Below are 23,630 nucleotides of genomic sequence, written 5' to 3' on the forward strand. Positions count from 1 at the left end.
AGGTTCTCTCTCCCTAGCACCTGATTTCCTCCTCAAAACCACCCTATCAAGTTGATATTCCCTCTTGACAGAGGCGCAAACTGAAGCTTAACATGCTTTGAGTTATTTACAGGTTGTCACAGAAAGGCACGTGAAGCCAGGCCGGAGGTCCAGGTCCAGCTAAGTGTGGAACACCCGCAACCACAATGCTACACTGTCCACCCTTGCCCATCCTGACAGCTTCGGCTCCTGATCTGGCTCCACCTGCTCCTGGCAGAGGGAGGTAAGAGGAAGCACCAGGCTCCCCCTGAGCAGATGGGCAGCTGCTGGTCAGAAGAAGGTAGGCACAGAGGGAAGCAAATGGCAGACGCGGAACTAACAGATGAAGTTCTCAACTGCTCAGGCAGTGGCCGCGACATGAGACCAGCTGTCCCAGGAGCAGCACACCCAAGCATCTGCTGCCAAACATGCTCGCCCTGAAGGACCCTCGGCCCACCACCACTCGTGGTGCCATCAGGCCTTCAAGGGACAGGGACATTGCCACTATTTGCAGCTGAGCGTGAGTGGGTCTCATCCCCAGCGGACACCACTTAGCAGGTTCATGGCTCACTGGTTACCCAGATGGATTATCCAAAACCCCGTGGTCTTGTGCCAGATTTTCTGCCAAGCGAGCTGCAGGTGGCTTCTCCTGGCTGCTGTCAGTGTTGTTAATAGGACATGATCTGTGGATCATCTTTTGCCCATCTGGTGCCCACCAGCTGCTCTGCCGGTGCTGGGGGACTGATTTTTCAATCTTTCTGATTTCCTCCTTTCCCCTCCCTCCATCCCTCCCTCTCAGCGTCTCCCACTGCTTCCTCAATTGTGTGTTTTCATCCCATTTGACCTTCTCATTGGTTCAAGTCCTCCTAACCCATTTTTGAGCCAAACCATAAACACACACTGCTTTCTGTCACATACAAACACTATCAACCCAGGGGTTTCTTCTGGTCAGTAACATGGCACCCCAACAGCTAACTCCAACTCATCCTTCTTTGCCCCTGAGGTTGCCCAGGGAGGTCAGAAAGGCCAATGCTATGTGGAGGGGTGAGGGTTGGGTGGTCAGGGGGAGGCTAGGCTGTCTACACGTGGAAATCTTCTGTCCAGGGGTCACGGCCAAATCAGCCCGCCTCCAGGCCCATTCTGGCCATACAGTCCCTCTAGGGTCATCTGTAAAGCCTCTTTTCATCTTGGGTTGTGGGTAAACTGAGGCTGCCCAGGGCCTCTTTAGCGAAGCTTATTATGAAGACTTTCCACACCTCACTCCACCCCATCCCTCAGAGTGTGGCTGATGCCCCACAGCCACCACAGAGGAGGGAGGAGAGGGAGGAGAGTGCTAGGCCTGGCATCCCCTCCAGCTCACCTCCTGGCTTACAGCTTGGGATCTGGCCCCAAGGAGGTAAGCATAGCCTTACTCTCTCGTATCTGGTTTGTGCCAAGATCACTTGGCTCTGATATGAATCCCTTCTGTTCCTCCAAAGGGCAAAGCTACTGAACTGCCAAAACCAGCAAGCAAGAGAGCTTCTCTCTCATCTCCTTTCTGCTAGCATGTAGAACGGCCAAGGAGGCAGCCAGGGAAGCCCTGGTGAATAGAAGCAAGAACACCCTCACACACACCAAGGGAAAAAAGGGGACAGTAACAAAATTCAGCTCACAGTCACAGAGTACAATGCAACCATGAGTGAGCAGCTCAGAGTGAGCAAATGCTTGCGAGAAAACCCAGAACCAGAATCGAGCATCGGGAGCCAGGAATTCTGGAGAAAACACAGATGCTTTCTGGTCCAGTAGGCCTGTGAGTTGCTGCCACCCGTCTCTTAGGAGAACCCGACCTTCACAGCACCCCTCAGAAAACTGGTGCAGGGCTCATTCTTGGCTCCTTGGAAGCAATTCAACGGACGAGTCACAAAGGCTCAGAGAGAATATGTCCTCGCCGTTAGTTACAACTCACAGTCGGCCTCCTTACAATGAAATAGCAAAGGATGTTCCTAAGTACCTAGCGGCAGTAAGACCATGCCACCACACCCAGCAGAGGGCTCCTTCTTCTAGGAATCAACCTGCTGACCACTAGGAACCCGGCCCTCCTCCCTGCCCACCGAGGGAAACATTTCATCCTTTTTTTTTTTTTAATCACCTGCTACCCAGACATGTAGCCTTCAAAAGCTATCCAGGAAACCAACATGATATGGAGAAAAACCCACAGAGTCCAAGAGACTGCTCAGGTAGAGGGGAACGCCTGGCTGGCTCCCCTAAGGCCAGGGTGTGTGCACAGGTGTCTGGGACAAACAGGCCAAGCCCAAGGAAGGACCACAGAGACATTGATCTGCTCAGTAGTGACTGCGAGTCCTGGGAAAGCATTGGGAAGTAGGAATATTGTGGTTTGTTTCACAAATAATGCTGGTGTGCCTGCTGTATTCCCGCCCCCTTGCTCCTACTGGATATGCGGATGGGAATGTTTGATGCGGTGTTCCCCTCGTGGAAGACAGCCCCCCCCACCAAAAAAAAAATACAAAGTCATATTTACCACCAGTGAAAAGCTGCCACACAGAAAGCAAGCAAGAGATTGAGCCACACATACTTTGGCACGTCTTGTAAACTAGATGGTCTCTCTTGCAACTTTCCAGCTCTGCCTTGGTGACCCAGAGGCAGCCAGAGTCCACGGGAAGGGTGTGGCCGTGAAGCCGTGACCAGACAGTGGCCAGGCAGTTTGCAGACTCCTGAGCCACAGCAAGAGGAAAGAGAGCTGCAGATCCACCGCTGCTGACAGAGCTGTCTCCTGGAGGTGACGCTTAAGCTGAGACAGGAAGGTGAAGAGGCACGGTCAGGTGTCGCGGCCAGCTGAGCCGGTAACATGGACACGGCGAAGGGCCGGGGGTCAGGCGAAGGTTCGGGGGTCAAGCACCGACACACGGAGACCAGGGATGGTGGGAGAAGAAGTCTCCCTCAAGCCTCTCTTTATTACCCCTATATATACTCTTTCCCCCTAGCCCATTAGGGCGCCACTAAGGCGCCAATGAGTCTGATTAGACCAGGTGCTATGGCCGCAGGTCCCATTCCTGAGTGCTCAGCTTAACGAGAGTTAATCAACTCATTAGCCCACTACAGTCAAGTGAGAGAAGGCAGGGGTGAGCTTGACCAGCCGAGCCCGGCCAGGGAAGAATTGGCGGTGCTGAAGGAGCTGTCGGCTCTAAGGTTGGCGGACAGCCTAAGGAGACCCGGGTTCCTGTTCCATGTTTCCCCAGAAAGTGACACCCATGGGTTGACCCTAGGAGAGCCACTTGCCTTCCCAGGCCTTGGTGGATCTATCTATGAACTTGGAGTGGCATCAGGAGCCTCTCCACCCACGCCAGGCCTCTGTCACCCTGACGGCTGGAGTCCTGCCTGTGCCGTAAATTTGCCGCATTGGGTGATGCCATTCCCCACTGTCATGGGCCGTGAGGGTGGGTGGCGATTATGCATCCTGGCCACTGCTGAGGGCCTGTCCTGCACGGGTACACGCCCTCCATGGCACAGGTCAAGGCCATGCATCATCCTCTTAACACAGGAGCCCAGCGCACGGTGACATGCACAGAGCGCCCCTAACTGTACAGCGAAACACAGCTGGCAGCCACTCCCTCTGCAGTGGGCCTCACCCTGGGGACCTATATCGACTCAATCCGACTTCCCATGCCAACCTTCTGAGCACCCTCACCCCACGGGATATGGTTACTTTGTGGCTGTAGAGGTTACTTACATTCAGCAAATCCATATGAAACATCTCATATGTGGCAGACCTGGTGCTAAGAGCTGTGAACACAGGACAAACCAGGCCAACACAGGTGCCCCCAGGGAGCCCTGCCCCTGGCAGAGAAATGAACCTCACAAATGTGTAAAATGTATTTTCCCATGCACTGAAGGGAAAAGCAGAATGCTGTGACAGACAGGGGACTTGCCTCTGATTAGAGCAAGGTGAAATGGTCAAGCAAGGCCTCTCGGGGAGGCAGACATTGACATGGAGACAGATGGGGAACTAGGAAGAGGCTCTAGGACACAGGAGGCCCAGGGAGGACACTGACCCCTGTGGCCCAGGACAGAAGGGACAGGACAGGTCACGTGGATGGTATTGGCTTGTGTGTGTGTCCATGCCATTTATTAAGGGCCTTGGATGGATTCCTGGAGTCACCCTAACAAGGTAGCTTCTGGGTTTCTTATCGCAGCAGGAATTTAGGGCCCATGTTGTGGTGCAGCCCAGTAAGCCACCGTCTGTGATGCCAGACAACCTGTACGAGCACTCAGCTGAGCTCTGGCTGTTGCGCTTCCGATCCAGTTCCCTAACAGTGCTTCAAAAGAGAGTGAGAGAGCTGGCTCAATTGGCTAGTCCTCCCCCTCTGAGTGCCGGCTCTGACCTCTGTGTGTGTGTACTCTCCTCTTCCGGAGATGCCAGTGCCCAGACTGAAGACCACTTCATCCAGTGTGACCTCATTATAGCTTAAGGACACCTGTAAATTCTCTGAGTTGCAAATCAAGTCTCAGTTGAGGTTCTGGGGAAACGTGGGGAGACACAATTTAACACACTGCAAGATCTGGGTCCGTGGGGGCACATGACAGGACTTGGGTTTAGAAACAGAGCCCTGGCTGTCATGTGAGGAATGAGGCAGCCGGCAGAGGGAAAGAGACGCCAAGGGTGGGGTAGGGGCGGGAGGAGTGCACAGGATGAGGGGTGCGCCCTCAACAAGGGTGCGTGCTCAGTGGACTGAGTCAAGGTCCCTCCGAGATGAGGCGCTCAGCAGCACCTGCCCACTGACCAGCTGGTCCACACAGACATCCGCACAGACATGCGCGGCACCAGGGCTTGGCCACAGAAGCTGTGCTCACAGCCTGGGCCTCCACTTCGCAGCTGAGGACCCCAGGCCAACTCAGTGTCCCTGCCCTCACCCGCCCCTAGCTTTAGGGGAGAACACAGGGCTGAATTCCAGGTCCTCCCCCAGTCCCCTCTGTTTCCAGAATGTCCCCAGGGGCACCTGGTGAGTTGGCACTATTGCTCTTGCCACATCAGCCTCTCCCCTGTGACCACAGGGCCTTTGCAGAGAGAGGGACTTCACATCTAACTTATGTGCCATAGCACAGCTTGCCTGTGGGATGCCACCACTGAATGGGGATCGAGGCATGGGATGGAGTCAGGCCAAGGGGCTGCTGCCTCAAACCTCCTACCTTCCTACCAGGAAGGGCCCCAAAGGCAAAAATGGACAAAAGGAGGTTGCTGGAGGAAACTCATACACAAGCACCGCGAGAAACTGTGTCTACCACTGGCAACTTCTACAGGCAGCACCACTCTGGCCTTGCCTGCTTTGGACAAGCAGCCTGGGAGCACTTTTATAAGCTTGGGAAGAGGAACCCGGGACATCTGGAGGGTGGACTCCTGCCAAGTGGCCAAAGGCAGAAGAGAACATCCCATGAGCACATGCATGCTTGCACACATGTGAACACACAGGCATTGACTTGCATGGAACACACATGAACACAGGCATGTATGCAAATGTGTGCAAAACAACACATGGGCACAGACATGAACACTTGTACACACATGCATACATATGAATGCATGCATACACACACACATGGGTTGCACACACAGGCATAGGCATCCCTGCATATGTGTGTGTACACACAGGCATGGACTTGCATGGAACACACATTGGTGTAGGCATGTGCATATGCAAGTGTAAACACATGAATGCAGGCATGCACACATGCACGCATGCGCAGACACAGGCATCCCTACAGGTGTGTATGTACACACAGGCATATGGACCTATACAGAAACATGCATGGACACAGCATGTGTGTACATGCTTGCAAAAATACATGGGTACAGGCATGTACACACAGGCATGGCATGCACACTCACATGGGTACAGGGATTCATACACAGGGAACATAAATGCACAGGCATACAGTACAAGCATGTACACACAGGTATAGCATACACACACACAGATACTGGCTTGCATGAACACACACACTGCTCAGGCTACAAAAATCTGAATTGGATTCAACTCAAGCCTCCAGATCCAACTTCCACGCTAAGTCCAAAGGAACATGTTCTACAGGACCCTAGAAATGCCAACTGCAAGCACCAGGTACAGGAAGCCAGAGAACAGACAACCAGGCTATCTCACAAACATGCCGCAAGGGGAAAAGGAGATGACAGCTCAAGAGAAACGCACAGGATTTAACTGCCTACAACGTGCAAATCCTCCTCAGATCCTGGCTTGAGCAAACAAATTATTAAAGAAAAAAAAACAGACCAAGGCCCTCGAACACCGTCAGGAATTACCGCTGATGTTTTTAGGTGTGAAAATGGGCTGGTGCTTAAGCTTTCTGCAAGAGGCGTTCGGCTGTAGGGCTGGCTGGTGAAGTATTTAGGGATCGAAGGGGCCAGAAATATGCTCCAACATGATCAGGTGGTGAAAGGGGCAGGGAAGGGGACAGCTGGAACAGAATTGGCCCTGATTTGGCAGGTGTGGGCTTGCACACTGGCAATGTGGGTCTTTGTGCTTTTGTGCGTGCTTGGAACTTTCCACTATGAATAGGAATTTTTTTAAGAGAAAGAAAATGAAGACCTCTGTTCAAGACACTCCCAGCTGGGAGCCTCCTGGGACATCCTCCTCGAGGTACGGGAAGAAACGTCTCTCCCACCAAGGCGCGCACGTTCGACACATCCCTAGAAGACTTCACTGAAACCCCAGCGGGCTGCCTTGGACCTCTCTGCTCAGGGTCACCCTGACAATCAGAGCCGCCCTCAGCATCCTGCATGCAGTGATGCATTACAGGGCTGGATGCCATCCCTTTGGGCCCCTTTGTGCAGAGAGTACCCTGGGGAGCTGGCATCCAGGTGCAGCGGGTTGAGTCATGGCTTGCAACAATGGCATCTCTTATCAGACTGCAGGTTCTGGTCCTGGTTGCTCCACTTCTGACTGGGCTCGCTACAATGGACCTGGGCAGGCTGCAGAAGGTGGCTACCCATGTGGGAAACCCAGATGCAATTCCTGGCTCCAGGCTTCGACTTGGCTCAGCCCTGCCTAGTGCAGGGATTCAGAGATGGCACCAGCAGATGTAAGACATCCATGTGTGTGTGTGTGAGAAGCTCTGTCACGCTGAGTTCTAAATACATCTTAAAGTAAAACAAAGAACTCTACTAAAGCTAGGTTGTAGAAACACCCTTTGGGGGCTTAGCTCGCCTCTGCCTTGCTGTGCGGCCTTGAGCAGGAATCGGCCTCTCTGAGCTACCGCTCATTTAGAAACCTCCCTGAGGGCTCCATGGTACAGAAAAAGTTGGCAACCCCGGCCACTGTTCCTAGCCTACTGCTTCCAAAGCCACCTTGGTGCCAGCTGTCTTGTGCTGAGACCGACACCAATGGGAGCTGAGCAGCTTCCACAGCGGTCCTGGCAGCACCCCATGGGCCACCCCACATGGTCCACGCAAGCACTACAGAGTCCTCAGCCCGCGTCTGCCGTTCATCCCCCAGCTGCTCGTTGGGCTGGACATTAAACACCCAGAGCGTCGGCCGAGGAATGTATGAGCAGTGCGGACACACCCACAGCACAGCTGCTCCGATGGGAGGAACGGAAATGGCCCCCGCTGAGACTGACCCCACCCCCAGAACTCTCGCCCGGACACAGGCTGGCGATGGGCAGAGCTCTGCAGGATCTGACACCTGTGCCCGTGGACTTAGCGGGCACCCAACCTACAGTGGAACCCGCAGGAGAGGCCTGGCCACAGGCTGTGGCTGCGCACACTGGCAAGGTGGGCCATGGCTGTGGGGGCTGCTTGAGAAGCCTGGCTCCTCCAGAGGGCGTGGCAGGTGGGACCACAGCTGCCAGCCAGGGTGAAATAGGGAGACATGCCCGTGTCCCCAAAACCTGGCCCTCAACAGCCCAGAGAGAGCTCGGGACCCAGGCCCGGAGCCAGCTTCCTGGGGGTGGTTCTCTGCTTTCGCAGCACTCAGGCCGTTACCAGATAGCCCACGAGGAAATCTGAGACACTCACCCAGGCCCCACAAAGCACGGCTCCCACTGGCAAGAGCCAGGCCAGAGGCGGTCTGGGAGCTGCCCGAGGAAGCAGCGGCCTTATCTGAGCGGCAGGGCAGAGGAGGGTGGCTGCAGGAGCTCCTGGCTGAGGGTCCGCTGGTTCCAGAGCATTCCACACCTCTGGCACTCGCGGCTGTCACAGACGGCACCGCCTGAAGAGTGCTGGCGCCCTCTAGTGGCCACAACGGCCGTCAGCCGCCAACAGAAAGTTTGACAGAAAGCTTGCAAGACCCAAGCTGTGTGACTTCAAGTGGCCAGAGAGGCGTCTGGGCCACCGCAGGATGGTGAGGTGTGGGGCGTGTCTCTTCCCACGCACACGGCCACACACTCTCCTTGCCCTCCTTTTCCAGCTTGCGCTGCTGAGCCGTCTTACAGGTGCGCAGCCCGCGTCGGGAATGACAGACTTGCCCAAGAGGAAGCGAGTCTAGAGCTGGCAAGCCTGTACTGGGCCTGGGGTCCGCCATGAGACATGGCTGCGGGGCTGGGAAACCCTACTCGGAACCCTCGTGTCCTGAGCAGCCGCTCTGCAAAGGCGAAGGGATAGCCAGGTGAACTAGGAAATCTGCGGGCGCAACCTCAGGGGGCTCCAGGTGGCCTGGTGAGCGAGGAGCAACCGAGGCAGCCAGGAGACCTCTTCCATCCCCATCCCCGGGGACCTTGAGCCATCATGGACCACACCCCCTGCCATCCCTTCTGCACCTCCATCCTCGCTTCTACCTCTCCGCACGCCTACCCTCCCCCTCCTACCCTCCAGAGAATCCTGATTTCCTGCAGTCGGTGAGGCTCTAGGTGCTGAGAAGTGTCCACCGAGTCCGCTGGCCCCTTTCCCGCACAGTCCTGAGTCCAACACCCCTGAATGAAGTCCTAGCGCCACCTGGTGCTCGCAGACGGAGTGCGCGGCACGGCCACGCCCGGAATCCTGGGGTAGGTAGAGCCTGGTCCAAGCTAACTAGCTTGTGCAGTCCGGACCCTAGGGAAAGCTCATGAGGCTGAGAAAACTCAAGGTGCTGGCCCTGCATGTGAATGCTTCCGTGTGCAGGGAGGCTGTGGGTGGCGGACAGCTCTCAAGTGAGCTGGCAGGGGTTCCCGCTGGAAGTCCACGGGCCATCTGGATAGGGACAGACTCCATAGAAAAACAAACATCTGTATATTTAGACCTACCCTAGGCTGTACACAGTCGTTTCTTCATCCCCTGTCCCTGAGAGGTGAGGGCATTCGATGCAGACACAGGCACAGGTGGCATGGCTGGGAGGCAGAGAGCTGGAATTTGCACCACGGCAGCCACAGCTAGATTCCAGACACAGGATCAGAAAGCTGCCAGCACCTGGGCCACACGCACAGACAAATGCAATTCAGTCGAAACCGTCCCAGGCAAGATCTTACCTTTCCGAGAAACTGTGTGCTGGCCATCCAACTGTGGGCTGGCTCGGTCCAGAAAGTAAGCAAGCAAGCTGTGAAATGGCCTCACCCACCGCCTTCCACGGCCGCCTTTCCTCCACCCTGAGTTGTGGCGGTAACACTGGCTCAGACGCCATGCACGCCCCTTCCCGGAGCAGCTGCATCCCCTTAGCCTGGATTGGGGGCAGGGAGGGCGTGGGGGAGGGAAGTCCGCTCCGGAGGCCAGCAAGGGTCCCGGGAAAGGCTTGACTGTTTTTTTTTTTTTAATTTTGATAACAAGAAAGTCCCAGGCCCAGCACATTGCCTTGTTTCTCTCTCCCCTCACTCGTCATGACTCCACCCACCCCCAAGCATGGAGGCAGGCAGGATTCAGCGCCCCCCACATCAGGGACCTGAACATGCAGGAATAAGGTCAAGGAAATGGGTGTGGGCAGCAGCTGGGCACACTGTCCCTGCTCCTGCCCCCACGCTCTTCCAACTCCCACTACATCAGAAGATCGGTTCCTGGCTATGCCTACCAAGCTGGCAGCTTAGTCCCTGGCAAGGAGCTGCACTCGGGGGGCATTGCTTTCCAACTCCCCTGACACCAGCAAGCTGCCCACTGAGGCCTCACACAGCTGCTACTTTTTCCTTGCAAGGAAGGGCACGTGCTTCGAGCCCTTGCATTCTGCCAATTAACAAAGCAGAAGGATGCAAGCCCCGGGACGACAAGACCCTGAGCCGTGGCCCCTGTGCCAGGGATCATTCGGCAGGTGGAAGTGTGGCGAAGAAGGAGTGTTCTCTCTCCACCACCTGCTCCCTGTTTCGCGCAGGGACGAAGGTCCAAAGCCGCCACCTCTTCCAGTGGCTTGAGGAAAGGCTTGAAGTTGGCAAGAAAAGTGGCTAACACCTTCCACATTAACTCTGTCTCTGGTCGCTCCAAGTTAGCCACACCAGGCGGGCATGTAGGCTGAAGAGTCCGTGGCCCAAGGACGCAGCTGTACCAATGTGGTCGGGTGAGATGCTGGAGGGATTCCTGCCCCCACCATTTGCTGCTGACCCTGTGGGGCTGGCTTGCTGCCCCCAAACCTGCAAGTGGCGGGGCAGTCAGGTTCCTCCTCCTCCTCTTAGGTTGGGGTCATCAAACTGGGAACCATAAGTGTTCCATTCCCCACACCCTGGAGTGATGCAACATTGACAAGACATCCAAGCCTGTGTCTGATTGCACATCCAATACAAAGGATGCTGATGAGGGGTCCCTGCCGTGGGCGGCTGGAGCTGCATCCACCAGGCAATGAGCTGAACTGTTGGCCCCTACTTCCCATCCCCCACTGAGGGTCAACCCCCACCCCCAGCACTTCAGACAGGGCCAAACAGCAGGCTGGGATGGGATTCACCATGCCTGGAATGGGTATAGGCATGTCCTAACTGAAAACCGAGGGTCCAGGATGCAGCCTGCCCAGCAGGGGAGGACAAGGGCCTGGTCACTCTTCCTAGCCACAGAGCCCAGTGACTGTTCCAGCCCAGGCCACACAGAAGCATGCTTCAGTGCAAGCTAGGCAGAAGCCTCTTTGTGCCCCAAACACCTACTGAGTCAATGCCACTTTTAAGTTCAAAGTTAAAGGTATTGGCTCTCTCTTCTAGACCACTCCCCAGCAGGGATGCTGAATGCCTCCACTGAGTATGGGCAAACCACAAATTTGAACATCAGCCACTTGACCTGCTGGCAACACAGCCTTGAGTGACAGCAGACGTCAGCTTCGCTTTGGAGCTGTTGCGAGCCATCAGCCTGGGTTCTGGTCCCAGCCATTGCTGAGGCTAAGCTCTGTGTCGTGGCAGGCATGCCACAAGGGCTCCTGCTCTCCTCCTGCTCAATTCTGTGCAAGAGGCCTTCTCTGTGGGCTTATGCGAAGCCCCCTGCTGAACTCTGTCCCTCATGAACACCCCTGCTGACCTGCTTCTGTCCATTGTGCCAGGATGAAGGCAGGCTGTACCCAGGAGGCATTGAGCTCAGGGCCTCACTGCAGGAGCACCAACGGATCCTGGGGTGAGCATGCCTGGCACTTGCTTCCCTGCAGCCAACGGACTTCCTTCCGGTTCCACACCATTATGCAATTTGCCAGGCTCCACATTCAACTGGCGCCCGGTCTCCACTTCCCGGGAGGGAAGCTTGATGGTTATGTTGACGTGTTTGTGTTCCCTTGGGCTGCTGAAGCTCATTGGACTGAGAGAAAGGGATGGTGTTTCTGGTCCAGGGTCTTTGAACCCAAGGCATGAGTGTGGGAAACTTCACACCCCAAAACCTGGGTGGGCTGAATGGAAGATAACTCAGCCTGATTTCTTTCCCAGTACAGTTTCTGGCCCGAGATGTTTGGGCCTCTTAAGAAACCTTTCCCGCCAGGAGTAAACTGCCTCTCCTGGACTAGCCAACCCTCAGAGATGGCCTGGAGCAGGTAGCCTAGAGCCGTGGGGATATTTGGGCTCTTTCTCTGCTTGCTTGCTTTCTCCACTTGTAAATGCTAAGATTGGCATCAGTTAGAAGCTTATAAACATTTCAGTGCAAGTGAACTCAAGACTGCTAAAATTCTCAAGTGATACATACCTGACCCTATTGTTTTTTTTTTATTAAATTTATTCATTAATTACATTGTGTTGTAATTACATAGAATCTGGGATTCTCCCCCCGCCAGACCCTATTGTTTTTAAATTAGCTTCCACTTTCTTTCTAAATCACGGCAGTGCCCCACCCATAGACAGTGACCAGATTCTCTTATCATTCACACCAGCACACTTCTAGAACAAGCAGAGATCATATGAACACTTATAAAGGGACCATTGGCGGTTAAGAAGGGTGCAGGTATGGGCAGGACCCCCCAGGAAGGCACATGAAGCCTGGACAGAGGCATTCTGGGTACACTATGCAAGCCTTTGCCTTATGCAACCACCTCATTTCAAAAACGTTCTACATCTTAGCTATGAAAGTTAGGAACCTCCAGCTGGATCTGTGTTCTCGTTCCTCCAATTTCCAACCAACCTCCAAGACAAGGGAGTGGGGTAAGTTTTCTCAGAAGTGTGCAAACTTCAGTGTGCTTCATCCCTTCACACAGCGGTCACTCTCACACCAAGCCCTGGGACTGCAGCCACGCTGGTCTGTCTCCATAACGTGTCCCTTCTCTGAGCATGGTAGCGAGTCAGACATCAAAGCCGACTCAGACACTCCTGACTTAGCTAAACATCACCCACTAAGGTGGTTGTACCAACATAGAAAAACCTGGTATTCTCGCATTAAAAACACATCCTCGGCACATAAAATTGATTATTGTTTAAACCAAAGCATTCACCAACATGATAGACATTTACTGCCTGGATGCAGAAGACTCCAGGGCTCTAAGAGGGAACGTGTAGGACCGAAACCCATGACCAAACTAAGCATCCAGAGACTGAGGTTCCAAAGGGGCACCCTCTTAGAGACAGGGTGACCAGAAAGTCGGCCATCAGCTGTGACACAGGGAGGGTGACCCATGCTGTCCTCCGAGAGCAGCTATTGCAAAGGAAAGGCAGATGCCCAAGAGCCAGGGCACAGTGCCAGCAGCCCCACAGCCCGAGGAGGGGGAGGGGCAAGTGTGAGGGGCTTGCTGTTGGTGTCACTGCTCCTGAGGCCCAGGTGCCATCTGCAGCCATGGGTTTAGCACCACTTTCACTGAAGGCAGCTTAGATTGGAGTGCTTTGAGAGAATCGGATAAAAACAAAGTCTTTTCTTGTTAGTCCCAAAGGTAAAGTACTATTTAACTACTATCACAACAGTGTGGTAAAGCCAATACCCCAATACCCCAACGCACATGTTTTGTAAGCTCAATGATACAAAAACAAGCCTGAGAAGGAGGAGCCAGAGGCAGCAGGCACTTGAGACTGCCCCCCACGATGCAGGACCTGGGCTCCAATACAGCCTCTGGCTCCTGACTCGCTCCCCCTGCCAACGCAGACCCTGGGGAGCAGCCATCCAGGCTCCAGGTGGGTCCCTGCCACTCCCAGAGGAGGCCCGGAGTGGGGGCCCACCTCCTCACTTCAGACCACTGCATCTGGGGAGGGAGTTACAGACAGGAGAGCCACTAATAAACCTTAAGAGATCTTAACAGATATCCAAAAGACTGTTCTTATGATGTGACAATTAGTAAAACATGTCTGTTTTTCCAAACATTTGATCTTTGAGATGCGTGTCACAGTAAAATACATATATATGTATGTATACATATATGTGTATGTGTGTATGCACTGGAATTTAATAAACTTAGGTAAGATCCTATCAAGTATTTTTTTTTTAAAAAGGATCCATTGGAAAGGCAGAATTAAAGAACAATTAAAAAAAAGAGGGAGAGACAGAGAAAGAGAGATCTTCCATCTGCTGGTTCACTCCCCAAGTAGCTTGCAATGGCTGTGACAAACTCAAGTCAGGAGCTTCACCTGGGTCCCCCGTGTGGGTGCCAGGGCTGAAGCACCTGGGCCATCTTCCTCTACCTTCCTCCACTTTCCCAGGTAGGATAGCAGGGAGCTTCATTAGAAGTAGAGCAGCCAGTGCAGCTCCAACCGGTTTGCGTGAGTATGAAGTGGGCAGGATCGAACTGGACTACAACACCCATTGGTTCACGAGGAAGACAGGGCTGGAAACAGAACAAACCCAGCAAGCCCAACGACCAGCATGAGCATAAGCCAGTTGGTGTGACAGACGGTGTCAGACTCTGTACTAGCAAACTCGCACAAGAATCAGGCCTGGGATCATCTCAGATGAAGTTTCTTTGGAGATCCCTCCAACTGAACTGCTGATCTTAGAACCCGAACCATGAAGAGACAGTCAGCCAGTGGATTCTGAATAGGGATCATTGCGATTGGAACTGAGAGATTGGCAGCAATCCAGAACTGATGAACTATCAAAACTGTATGAGCAGGACCCTCAGAGCGCACCTCCCGTTGGGGATCTGGGATGGGTGGGAGGTTGGGTGGGGCTTTTCCCTTTGTTTTTTTCCCTGATCCCAGATACAGGGTAAAATGATATTGATGTGGAAACAATGGTATTACCCACTTTCACCCTGTTGCCCTTGACACTTTATTCCCTAATCAACTAAGTAAGATTGTTAAAAAATAATTTAAACCCCTGCCTCAAAAAAAGAAGTAGAGCAGCCAGGACTCAAACCAGCACCCATACAAGATGCCAGTGCAACAGACGGCATTTTGACCCACTAAACCACAGTGCCCACCCCTCATTAAGTGTTTTTAATAAAACTGTATGTAAACTCAAACATGACACTGGTTTGTCTAATGAATTATGTAAGGAATCTTTACAAATCAAAGACAAACAAATATATGTTTAATTTTTGGTTTATTATGACAAAACTACATTTCTGTGCTTCTCACAACACGTTACCAGGCATAAAAATCCACATTTCCGATTCAGTTTTGCTCACAAAAATCACGCAGTGTTATTTTACAGTACTTCATAGCAATTCTTTTTACACAACCTAACATTCGTTTGTATAACAGGCAAATACCTTAACACCCTCCATCAAGACATTTCAGAGCTCCAGCTGTTTAGAAAATGAAGTTCGAGTCGCTCTCAAATGCAGTCATTAGTCTGTGTTAAACTACAATGCCACAGGCTCACAGGTCTCTAAAAATAGTGTTTTAAAAAATAGATTTACATCCCGTACTAAGTCTCAGAAACCTCAGCAACACGGCATTTTTCTAAGTATTAGATCTTTCTGTGGATAAAAGCCTGCATTTAACTGCACATTTTCTGCTAGATCTGCATTAAAGCCCTGATTATCTACCCCAATTAATCCTTATATGTATTAACTCCGCTTTCAGTGGAAAAGCCAGCCCATGGATAACTGAACCTGCAGCAAAGGACAGAGCACGTGTCACCTAGACCAAGGCACGCATGCGCATTCTCTCCAGGTGTAGACGCAGAGGCACCCAGCACAGCACTGGGTGGCGTGCCGCAGTGCCAGACCGTACTGTCCTTGCAAGCAACTCCCTCACGCAGGGCCGCCGAATGTTTTCCGTGAGACACTGGTGAGAGGGTCCGAGGTGTCCCAGAGGGCAAAGGACACAAGCTTCAACAGTTTGGGAAATGTTGGGTTAGACAGGCTGAAAGTGCCGAGTCCCGACCGCTAACACGCACCACGTACGTCCCTGGGCAAACAGGCCTTCCGGACACCCCATAAGCAGCTCACAGGGCACCCGTGGCAAAGGCCCTCTCATCCTGGTGGCGGAGGACTCCACAGCCCGTGTGGCCACTCACTGCGGTCCCGGGTGTCTGCCTTTCCCACGCTCACCTGTCACTTGCGTGCATCTGAGAAGGGAAATGGCCTGCTTTCTCGGTGCTTAGCTCCACTCAGCTCCGCACACCGCATACCCCGGTCCGCCCTTTTAGTTCTTTTCCTCTACACGCTGAGAGCCAATTTCTTTCTTTTCTGATTTACATGGAACATTGTCATTTTAAAGTGCAGTTACGTATTGCTTGTTTGACTTGACTTGTCTTACCCTGAAGCGCAAGCATTTCGGTTTCACAGAAATGCAAGAGAGTAAACCAGGACTAAGTGATTGACAAGCACCTCGTGTGTGTAACCTGACAAGGAAGCCGTTCACTGCGGGGAAGCAGTGAGAAGATGCCACGATAGAACAGTGCTATCTCAAAGCCTTACCATGATGGTTTCTCTTTTCCAGTAATGAGGCACTGAAGAATGAGCTGTGCTAAAATTAATTCAAGGGTCGACTTGTCTACATGAGCATAACTTTGGTTGAGATCATTTTTTTCTTCTTTAAAAAAGGTTTTAGAAGCACCAGGTAATGACAAACAGCATGCACATTTATCCTCACAGTGAGTGAAGTGGCAATATTGCCAACGAATCATACATTGTATTCCCCAATAGCAACCGACGAGATGGCTGGAAAGCGGATCAAGCCAAGCAGAGCTGAGGCAGGAGAAGCTGCAGTGTCCCCGCTCAGGGCGGTGAGGCAGGAGCTCTGTGCAAACCGACGGGCAGGGCGGCACCGCTGGCCAGGAGGGCGGCCCAGCCTACAGAGCGCCAGAACAACCCCGGATGCACAATTGGGAGGATGACAGAAGACACACCAGGGAAATGACCGATTCCCCAGACAGCAAACATCCAAAGCAATAAATAAATCAGACTCCTTGGGAATCCCCCAAGTATAGCCAAGAAAGGAGGTGTTCCAGCCTCAGTGTAACACGGGAAGCTAACTGAAGGTGAGCATTTCATTCCGCAGAGCGCAGCCACGTGGACAAGGAGCTCCTGCAAAGAACTCCTGCCTTTAAACACAGAACATGACGAGAGTCAAGAGGGGACCACAGCAGCCCAGCATCACCGCTCCATGTGGCAAGCAAGAGAGCTCACGCAATGTGAAACACCGACCCACCTTCCTCCCTCTCCCAACACACAGAATTCACAAGATACTAGTAGCATCGAGAAGCCAAGCATAAGTAAGTACAAAGTTCATTCTTGGTACTTTTAATTTAAATTCAAAAGAATCTATGCAATATTTATCAGGGAAAAAAAATCCTGATTCCATAATTATCGTGGAGAAAGAGGACAATAAATTCTTAGAAAAACTCTTAATATTACATAATCTTTAAATCATCATAATTACCACAAGTGACGATTGTGCTCCCTGTCACATAAAAGCACCTAGCTGTCTGTAACAATTTGTCATAGGCACGGTGACCATGTGGCATCGCGGCTTAGGCAAACAATCTATGTAAATTTCTAAAGAACCACGGTTTTGTTCTTTTTCTCACAGCTCAAAACCCATAGATACTCCCAACTAGTACCACTGAGTGGATTCAGCACGTACATGGCACAGGTTGGTCACCGACCAGTCACTGTGACGCGGGTGCAGTGTAGACTCTGTGTGCCAGGCTCCGAAGCCCCTGCATGGCATGCTCTGAGAGTCCAGCAGGCCAGGCTGGCTGCATTCGAAAGGCAGCTCCGACAAAGACTTGTAACCTTGAGGCAGGTGCCATTTGAGGGCCAGAAGTGACACAGACAAAAAACTGGAGATTTTTTTTTTCCTTAAATACCTGCTGGTCTTTTAAAATGAAATGGCACTTCTCTATATGAGCTAAAGTTTTCTGGCCAGGTTTACCTGGCATTCTCTCAGCAAATTTACCTCTCAATTCCCGCCCTACATCATCTAGTGTCTTTTGCCATGAAGCTCTTGAGGTGCCTTCTAAACCTGACCACACGGCACAGCACAGCACAGGGCTGCCTGGCCTTGAGAGGTGTCAGCCCGTTCATTTGCAAAGCACTCTGGGAAGAAAGGTGCCCCCCCAAGGAAAAGGCAGCTGCTAGCAACACATCAGGAAGCAAGTGTAGAGATGGGTCAGTGATGCTTTAGAGAGCACTGGCCAGGAACCCCACAAAGTTTCAGTGACCGACCCGTCAGCACTGAGCACATCATACAGGATCCAGTTCCAGAATACAACTACATTTCTCTGTCCACCGTAGTAATTACTCCTTAAAGGTGTCACTAAAATGTAAAACTTTAATAAATTTTAAAATAAATTACTGAGATTTCATCCAGCCACCTACTGATGAGGAGCTGCGAGCGGAGGCCGGGGCGGGGGTGGGGGGTCCCCAAGTGTTATCTGCCAACTGCTGTTTTGTCCCAGCGTGCGGAAGGTCCCAGGGCTGGGAAGGGAGAAGGCACTTGTCTTCTAGATCACCTTGGGAACAGCAAGGCCTGACCACACGGCGGCACCTGCAGCTCTCGGGTTGGGGGCCAGAGCCCGTCACGAGCTCAGCTCATGTCCTTCACTTGCCAGAGGTGCCACGAGCTGCCTACAGCACCACAAAACTCAGAATATATTCCAGGAGCTTCTGCCGGTTGCCTTGAGGTAGGAATGTGCTGGTCAGTTCTAAAACAGACACCCTCTTTTGTTTGGTCTCTTTGAAAACCTAAGGAGAAAGTTTAGATTACACTGAAGATTAAAAAAAAAAAAAAAACCATCAGGGGATGAGGGGGCACATTTCCACCTTCAACCCTGACCTGTGTGTCCCAGGCCCCAGTAAGGCATGGAAAGGAGTGTGCAAGGAGTGGGAGGCTTGGGGTGCAGCTGCGGTATTTTCTGGGTGCAGCTTGGCCAGTGTACTATACTTTCAGGTTTATGTTAGGAAAACAATCACAAATAGTCTCTTACAAACAGGCCACTAGGGTATCTCCATGGAGGTGAAAGAACCTAAGGCTATTTCTAGCAAGATTTGCAAAAAAAAAATTAAAAAAAAAACCCTCCCCTAAAAGTCACAAACATACACATGGGAAATTGAATGGAATAAAGGGAAGCCAGAAACTGCTTCCCATGCAGCCTGGCCCACTGCAGAGCAGCTCAGGAAGACCCAATGTAAGCAGAGCAGACGCTACTCCAACCCTTTGTTGCACGCACAGGGCCACCTACCCCAATATCCTTGAACATTTTCACGGCATTCTTCACGAGGCAGTACGTGGCACTCTCAGCTGCAGAGAGAGAAAAAGGCCCCGTCAAATGCTGCAGCCTGGCACCAGGGCAAGTCCCCCGACAGCACAGGAAGAAGGCGGGGGAAGGCAGGGAGCGTGCGAGGCAGGGCCCCGGACCGAGCAAGCTCCATGTCTGCTGCCGGCGACTGAGGGGGTCCCTGATGACTTGCTTTCTTTCCACTGACTTTGTGGTCTGCTCAGTGAAGAAAGAGGAAGGAGAGGGAGGAGGAGGAGGAGGAGGAAGCAAGGAGAAACACTCAACCAGAGAGAGTTTTATGAGCATGAAATGACCTAGCGACTGTTCTACACCACACTGCAGATGTGTGATGTTTGAACACCAGAGAGGCCAGAGCGCGCACAAGAGTCAGAAACAACAGCTTCAACTCCAGGCTTGCCCATGAACCAAACACCTTGGATGGCTTTCTCACCCGTACGGCCAGGTGACGGCATCAGATCATCTTTACATCTCTTCTGGCTCTACCAATGGATTTAAAATGGCTTCAGTCCCAAACCACAATTGTATAAAATGCTTCTCCACGCCAATCACCTCTTATCAAAAGATGCATTAATAGATGATGCCAAGGGCTGACCGCTGACGGGGATATGGAGCAGCTGAACCCACATTGTTGCTCGGAGTGCAAATGGGTCTAGGCACCTCCACACTGCCGGGCAGTCTCCACTGAAACAGAATACACTGGGAGCCTGTGACCAGGCAATTCTATTCCTACAGGTGTGCATACACAGCACAGACACTCATCCCTAAACATGTCAACATGTTCATGGCAGCACTGTGTCATGCTGCTCTGAGGGACATACCCTGCACATCCATCTGTAGCAGATGAATATTAAATAATGAGTGGACACCCACACAACAGGACACTACACAGCAACCAGAATGAATATGTGCAGCATGGATGAGCCTTACAAACATTACGTGGAAAAGCCAGACATGACAGGACATGAGTAGTCTACCATTCAATTCTCGTAACATACCAAAGCAGATAATAGCAATAATCTATGCAGTTAGAGGTCAGGATAGTTTGGCCTTTTTTTCCAATTTTCCATAATTAGCAGATTTCTGCAATCAAGAAAAAAAATCATCTCTTTAAAGAAATCAAAATGATGACTTAACATACCATACACTGCAACATCTCTTTCTGTTCTGCTTATTAGGTATTTGTGCAACTTCTGCAAGTATTCAGGCTCCGGAACAGGGCCGCTGAAGCTGTGGACAAAGGTGGCGGCGGAGCTGTAGGCCTCGAGCAGGGGCCCCAGGAGTCTCTGTAAGAAGGTGATGAACTGCTGATGTTCCTTGGACTGGCTCACCTGAGTGCGACAGCGGGAGACAAAGTCATGTGGAAGGAGCAGGAACAGCACAAGCCAAGTACATCCCTGAGACTTCCCCTGCAGCAGCGGGAGCCGAGCGGACGGCAGCTCACACCAGCGCTGCTGACACGCGGCCTGGAGCGTGTCGTGCGGAGAACCCCTGCGGGCTCCGGAGAACTCCATTCTCACATTCCCTTTTCCAGTAACAGGCTTGCACTGACAAGTGTACATAATACAGACCTGCTACCCTCTGTGAGCACAGTAATCCAGCCACCATTCATTCTCTAAAGCTACAATTAGAAAGGGCTTTTCTACAGATTAATGACAATCTTTCAAAATCTGAATTTTCGTCTACAATTGGGTATATCCGTTCAAGACAAAGAGCTTGATGCATGAAATCTGGGGGGGGGGGGGAGGAAGATGTCAAGAGGAAGAGGGACCCAGAAAGGACAACAGGCAATGACAGCTACTTGTTCATCCCGCTCCCAGACCCGGGACAGTTTCCCCCTGCATTGGTGAGGACTATACAGAAATACTGGCTGCCAAGCAGAGACACAGCTGAGGGGACTTGAGTGATGGCATAGTGAGAGATGCCACCTGTGACGGTCAGCCTCCAGGTCCTTTCCCCTCACCAGCCCCTAGGCCGAGCAGCTGCAGGCATCAACACCACCCAGTTTGGTCCTCTTTCCTCCTCGGAAGCTGCTGGCTCGTGGCTTCTTTGGAAAGGAGTCACCACAGTGCCAGTTTAGCTACTTGCAGCATCAACCTCAGCTGAGCATGGTAGCGCCCGTCACAATTCTTTGCCAAAGTACCTTCAAGTAGCAATCGCGCTGCTCCTCAGCAAAATCACTGTCTTCATCTTCTTCATCACTCCGCCAAGACAAAGGTTCGGGAAGTTTCTTGTCCCACTGTTGCTCACCAAGACCAGGACTGATATCTTCCTGCTCATCTTGCTGTGCCAAGGAAATGACCAACGACAAATAAACACACACAAGTACCCCAGCACCTGCCCAGCTGCACGACCCCAGACAAAGCAGCACTCTCCCCATCACTTCTCCCGCTTGCCCGCCTAGCCAGACGTAGATCGGGCCACTTCCCTCCCCAAAATTGCACTCAGGAAACTGCAGGCAAGCAATGGGCACAGGCACCAGGTAGGTTAAGTCAGACGGGCCTCCTGTCTTCTAAACTGCCCTCTACTTCTGCAAGGCACAATCCCCGCCCCACACCAAACTCACCAAAATTAAAACAAAATCTCAAGAGAGAAATAGGAATATGTACGAATGACCGGGACACTGATCTGCGGCACAGTGTCGTCTTAGAATGCACACTGACAGACGTCACAGAATCAAGTTGAGGTGAGCTTTGCATACCACCGCTGACACAGCAGGGACACACCGGAGGTCCCCAGAGACAGGCATTCTCTCCAGTCCTGTTTGCGCTGCTCTCTTCATCTGCACGTGACCCCACAGCAAAAGGACTGCTGGCTAACATAGCTGGTACTCACGGAAACACTGATCTAAGCTAGCAGCAGAAAGGCAAGCAAAGCGCAACCAAGCCAAGGACGAGCACAGCAAGGGCCTGCTCTCACCTCCGCCACGGTTAGGATGCCGTACTGGATAAACCTCCCTACCGTCTCGTGGCAGACTTGGTAATACGTCTGGCAGGGCTGGAAAGAGAAGTTATTCAGCTGTAACTGTCACACTTCAATATTTTGCTTTGTAAGCCAAAGTCACAAAAGGGACCTGGCTAAACATAAAAGAAATTCATGTTCATGGATAAACAAAATGAAAACATAAGTTTATTTTGGTACGTAATAACTACATAGAGTATTTTCATAATACACATTTTCCATGGACTTCTCTGGAGGGTTTCCTTCATTTCTTCCCATTGCAGCACCCACCTCACTCCAGCACTGGGCAGGCCCTGGGACTGCCAAGTTCTGCCTCTTCATCAATGCTCAGTCAAGAGCAGAGCGTGAGAAGAGACCTCCCTCATTCACTGTCCCAGGGAGTGCACAGCTCCAGGCTCTCCCTAGCAGAGCCAGCCTGCTCAAGGGCTGGCTACCAGCCCCCTCTATCTGCTCCCTTCTCTTAGTGAGAATTCACAGACAAAAACGATCTCACAGTAATTGCTATACACAACCATTCAACACCTCATAAAGGACCCAGGGGAAACATGAGATCCACACAAGGAGCTGTTTAGCACTCGCCAGGTCCCCTCAGGCCCCCAAAGCTCCTGCAGCCGCTCCAGAGGGACCATGAGGAACTCCTCCTGCACGCTGTTGAGGAGGGCTGGACTGCCAACATGCACACACAGATGTCTCAAACACCTTCACAGGACGGAAAAGTACCAGAATCCATGTGAAACACACATTCTACGTAACACACACGCTTCTGGGAAGTGGAAAGATGCTCAGGGGGGCCTCATTCTCTGCATTTATAACATGATTTTTGTCATCACTAGTGCCAGCCTCCACAGGCGGGGGTGTTAACAATTCACAAGCCACTGCCCCAGTGCTTTGGCTCAGACCCCAGGGAAAAGTGAGCCATTGATCCTCTCACTCCTTACGGCTGCAGATGGAGCACGCTGGTGCAGCGAGTCAGAGTAAACAAGCCAGGGAACGGCATGTTGGTTGTGGGGGAGGGAGGTCACAGACACCCTGGAGCAGAACATACAGCTTCAGGAACGCCAGCGATTCCGAGTCACACAGGTGGTTGACGAGAACAGAGGACAGGGAAGCATCTCCACTCACCAGAGAGATGCTGCCTTCATTGGAGAGCAGGTAGCACAGGCTGGCGGCCTTGCGCACCAGCTGCTCCTGGCTGACCAGGCCGGCGGGCACACCCGCAGAGCTTCCAGAACCCCTCTTGTTCAGGACCGCGTAGAGACTGCAGGCTGAGGACAAAAGCAACAAAGAAGTCGCCACCTGTGGGTCTCCAGGAAGCGCTTCTACCAAAAAAGGCCCATCCAAATGGACACAGTCACCGCTATGTGTCTGAAACCCTTGTACCTTCCCTGACCATCCTACAGGGCCTGACATACCTAGGACGGCCTCCATGATAAAAACTTGCAAGACTCCATTGCTGTAGAAGTTGAGTTCAAAGACTGACGGGACAGTTGTGCTGGGAGTGATGAAGAACTCGTCGTTCCTGCTAGTGGGGGTGATAGCAACGCAATTGCCCAGCAGCTGGAGGGCGTGCATGACCACATCTTCGGAATTCCCCGAGAACCCCAGGTCAAAGTCACGGGCCAGGACTTCCTCCTTCATCACAAAGAAGTCTTCCACCAATGTAGAAAGATTAATTCCCTAAAGAACAGAC

The 23,630-nt window shown here is 52.3% G+C and overlaps 1 protein-coding gene across 1 annotated transcript in view; it reads right to left on the reverse strand.

The window, feature by feature from the left end:
- Window positions 1–18,106: 18,106 nt before the first annotated feature.
- The window catches only part of GPAM (glycerol-3-phosphate acyltransferase, mitochondrial), a 158,687-nt gene continuing 153,163 nt past the window's right edge, over window positions 18,107–23,630 (reverse strand). Inside the window, exons 18-24 of the mRNA XM_004579846.3 lie at window positions 23,353–23,617; window positions 23,063–23,205; window positions 21,899–21,976; window positions 21,123–21,263; window positions 20,121–20,310; window positions 18,926–18,984; window positions 18,107–18,428 (exon numbers count right to left, since the gene is read on the reverse strand). Coding sequence (XP_004579903.2) covers window positions 18,312–18,428; window positions 18,926–18,984; window positions 20,121–20,310; window positions 21,123–21,263; window positions 21,899–21,976; window positions 23,063–23,205; window positions 23,353–23,617 — 993 coding nt within the window. The 3' untranslated portion in view covers window positions 18,107–18,311. The remainder of the gene's footprint in view (window positions 18,429–18,925; window positions 18,985–20,120; window positions 20,311–21,122; window positions 21,264–21,898; window positions 21,977–23,062; window positions 23,206–23,352; window positions 23,618–23,630) is intronic.

This window comes from Ochotona princeps, chromosome 13 (genome assembly GCF_030435755.1).
Source record: "Ochotona princeps isolate mOchPri1 chromosome 13, mOchPri1.hap1, whole genome shotgun sequence".
In the NCBI taxonomy this organism is placed as follows: domain Eukaryota; kingdom Metazoa; phylum Chordata; class Mammalia; order Lagomorpha; family Ochotonidae; genus Ochotona; species Ochotona princeps.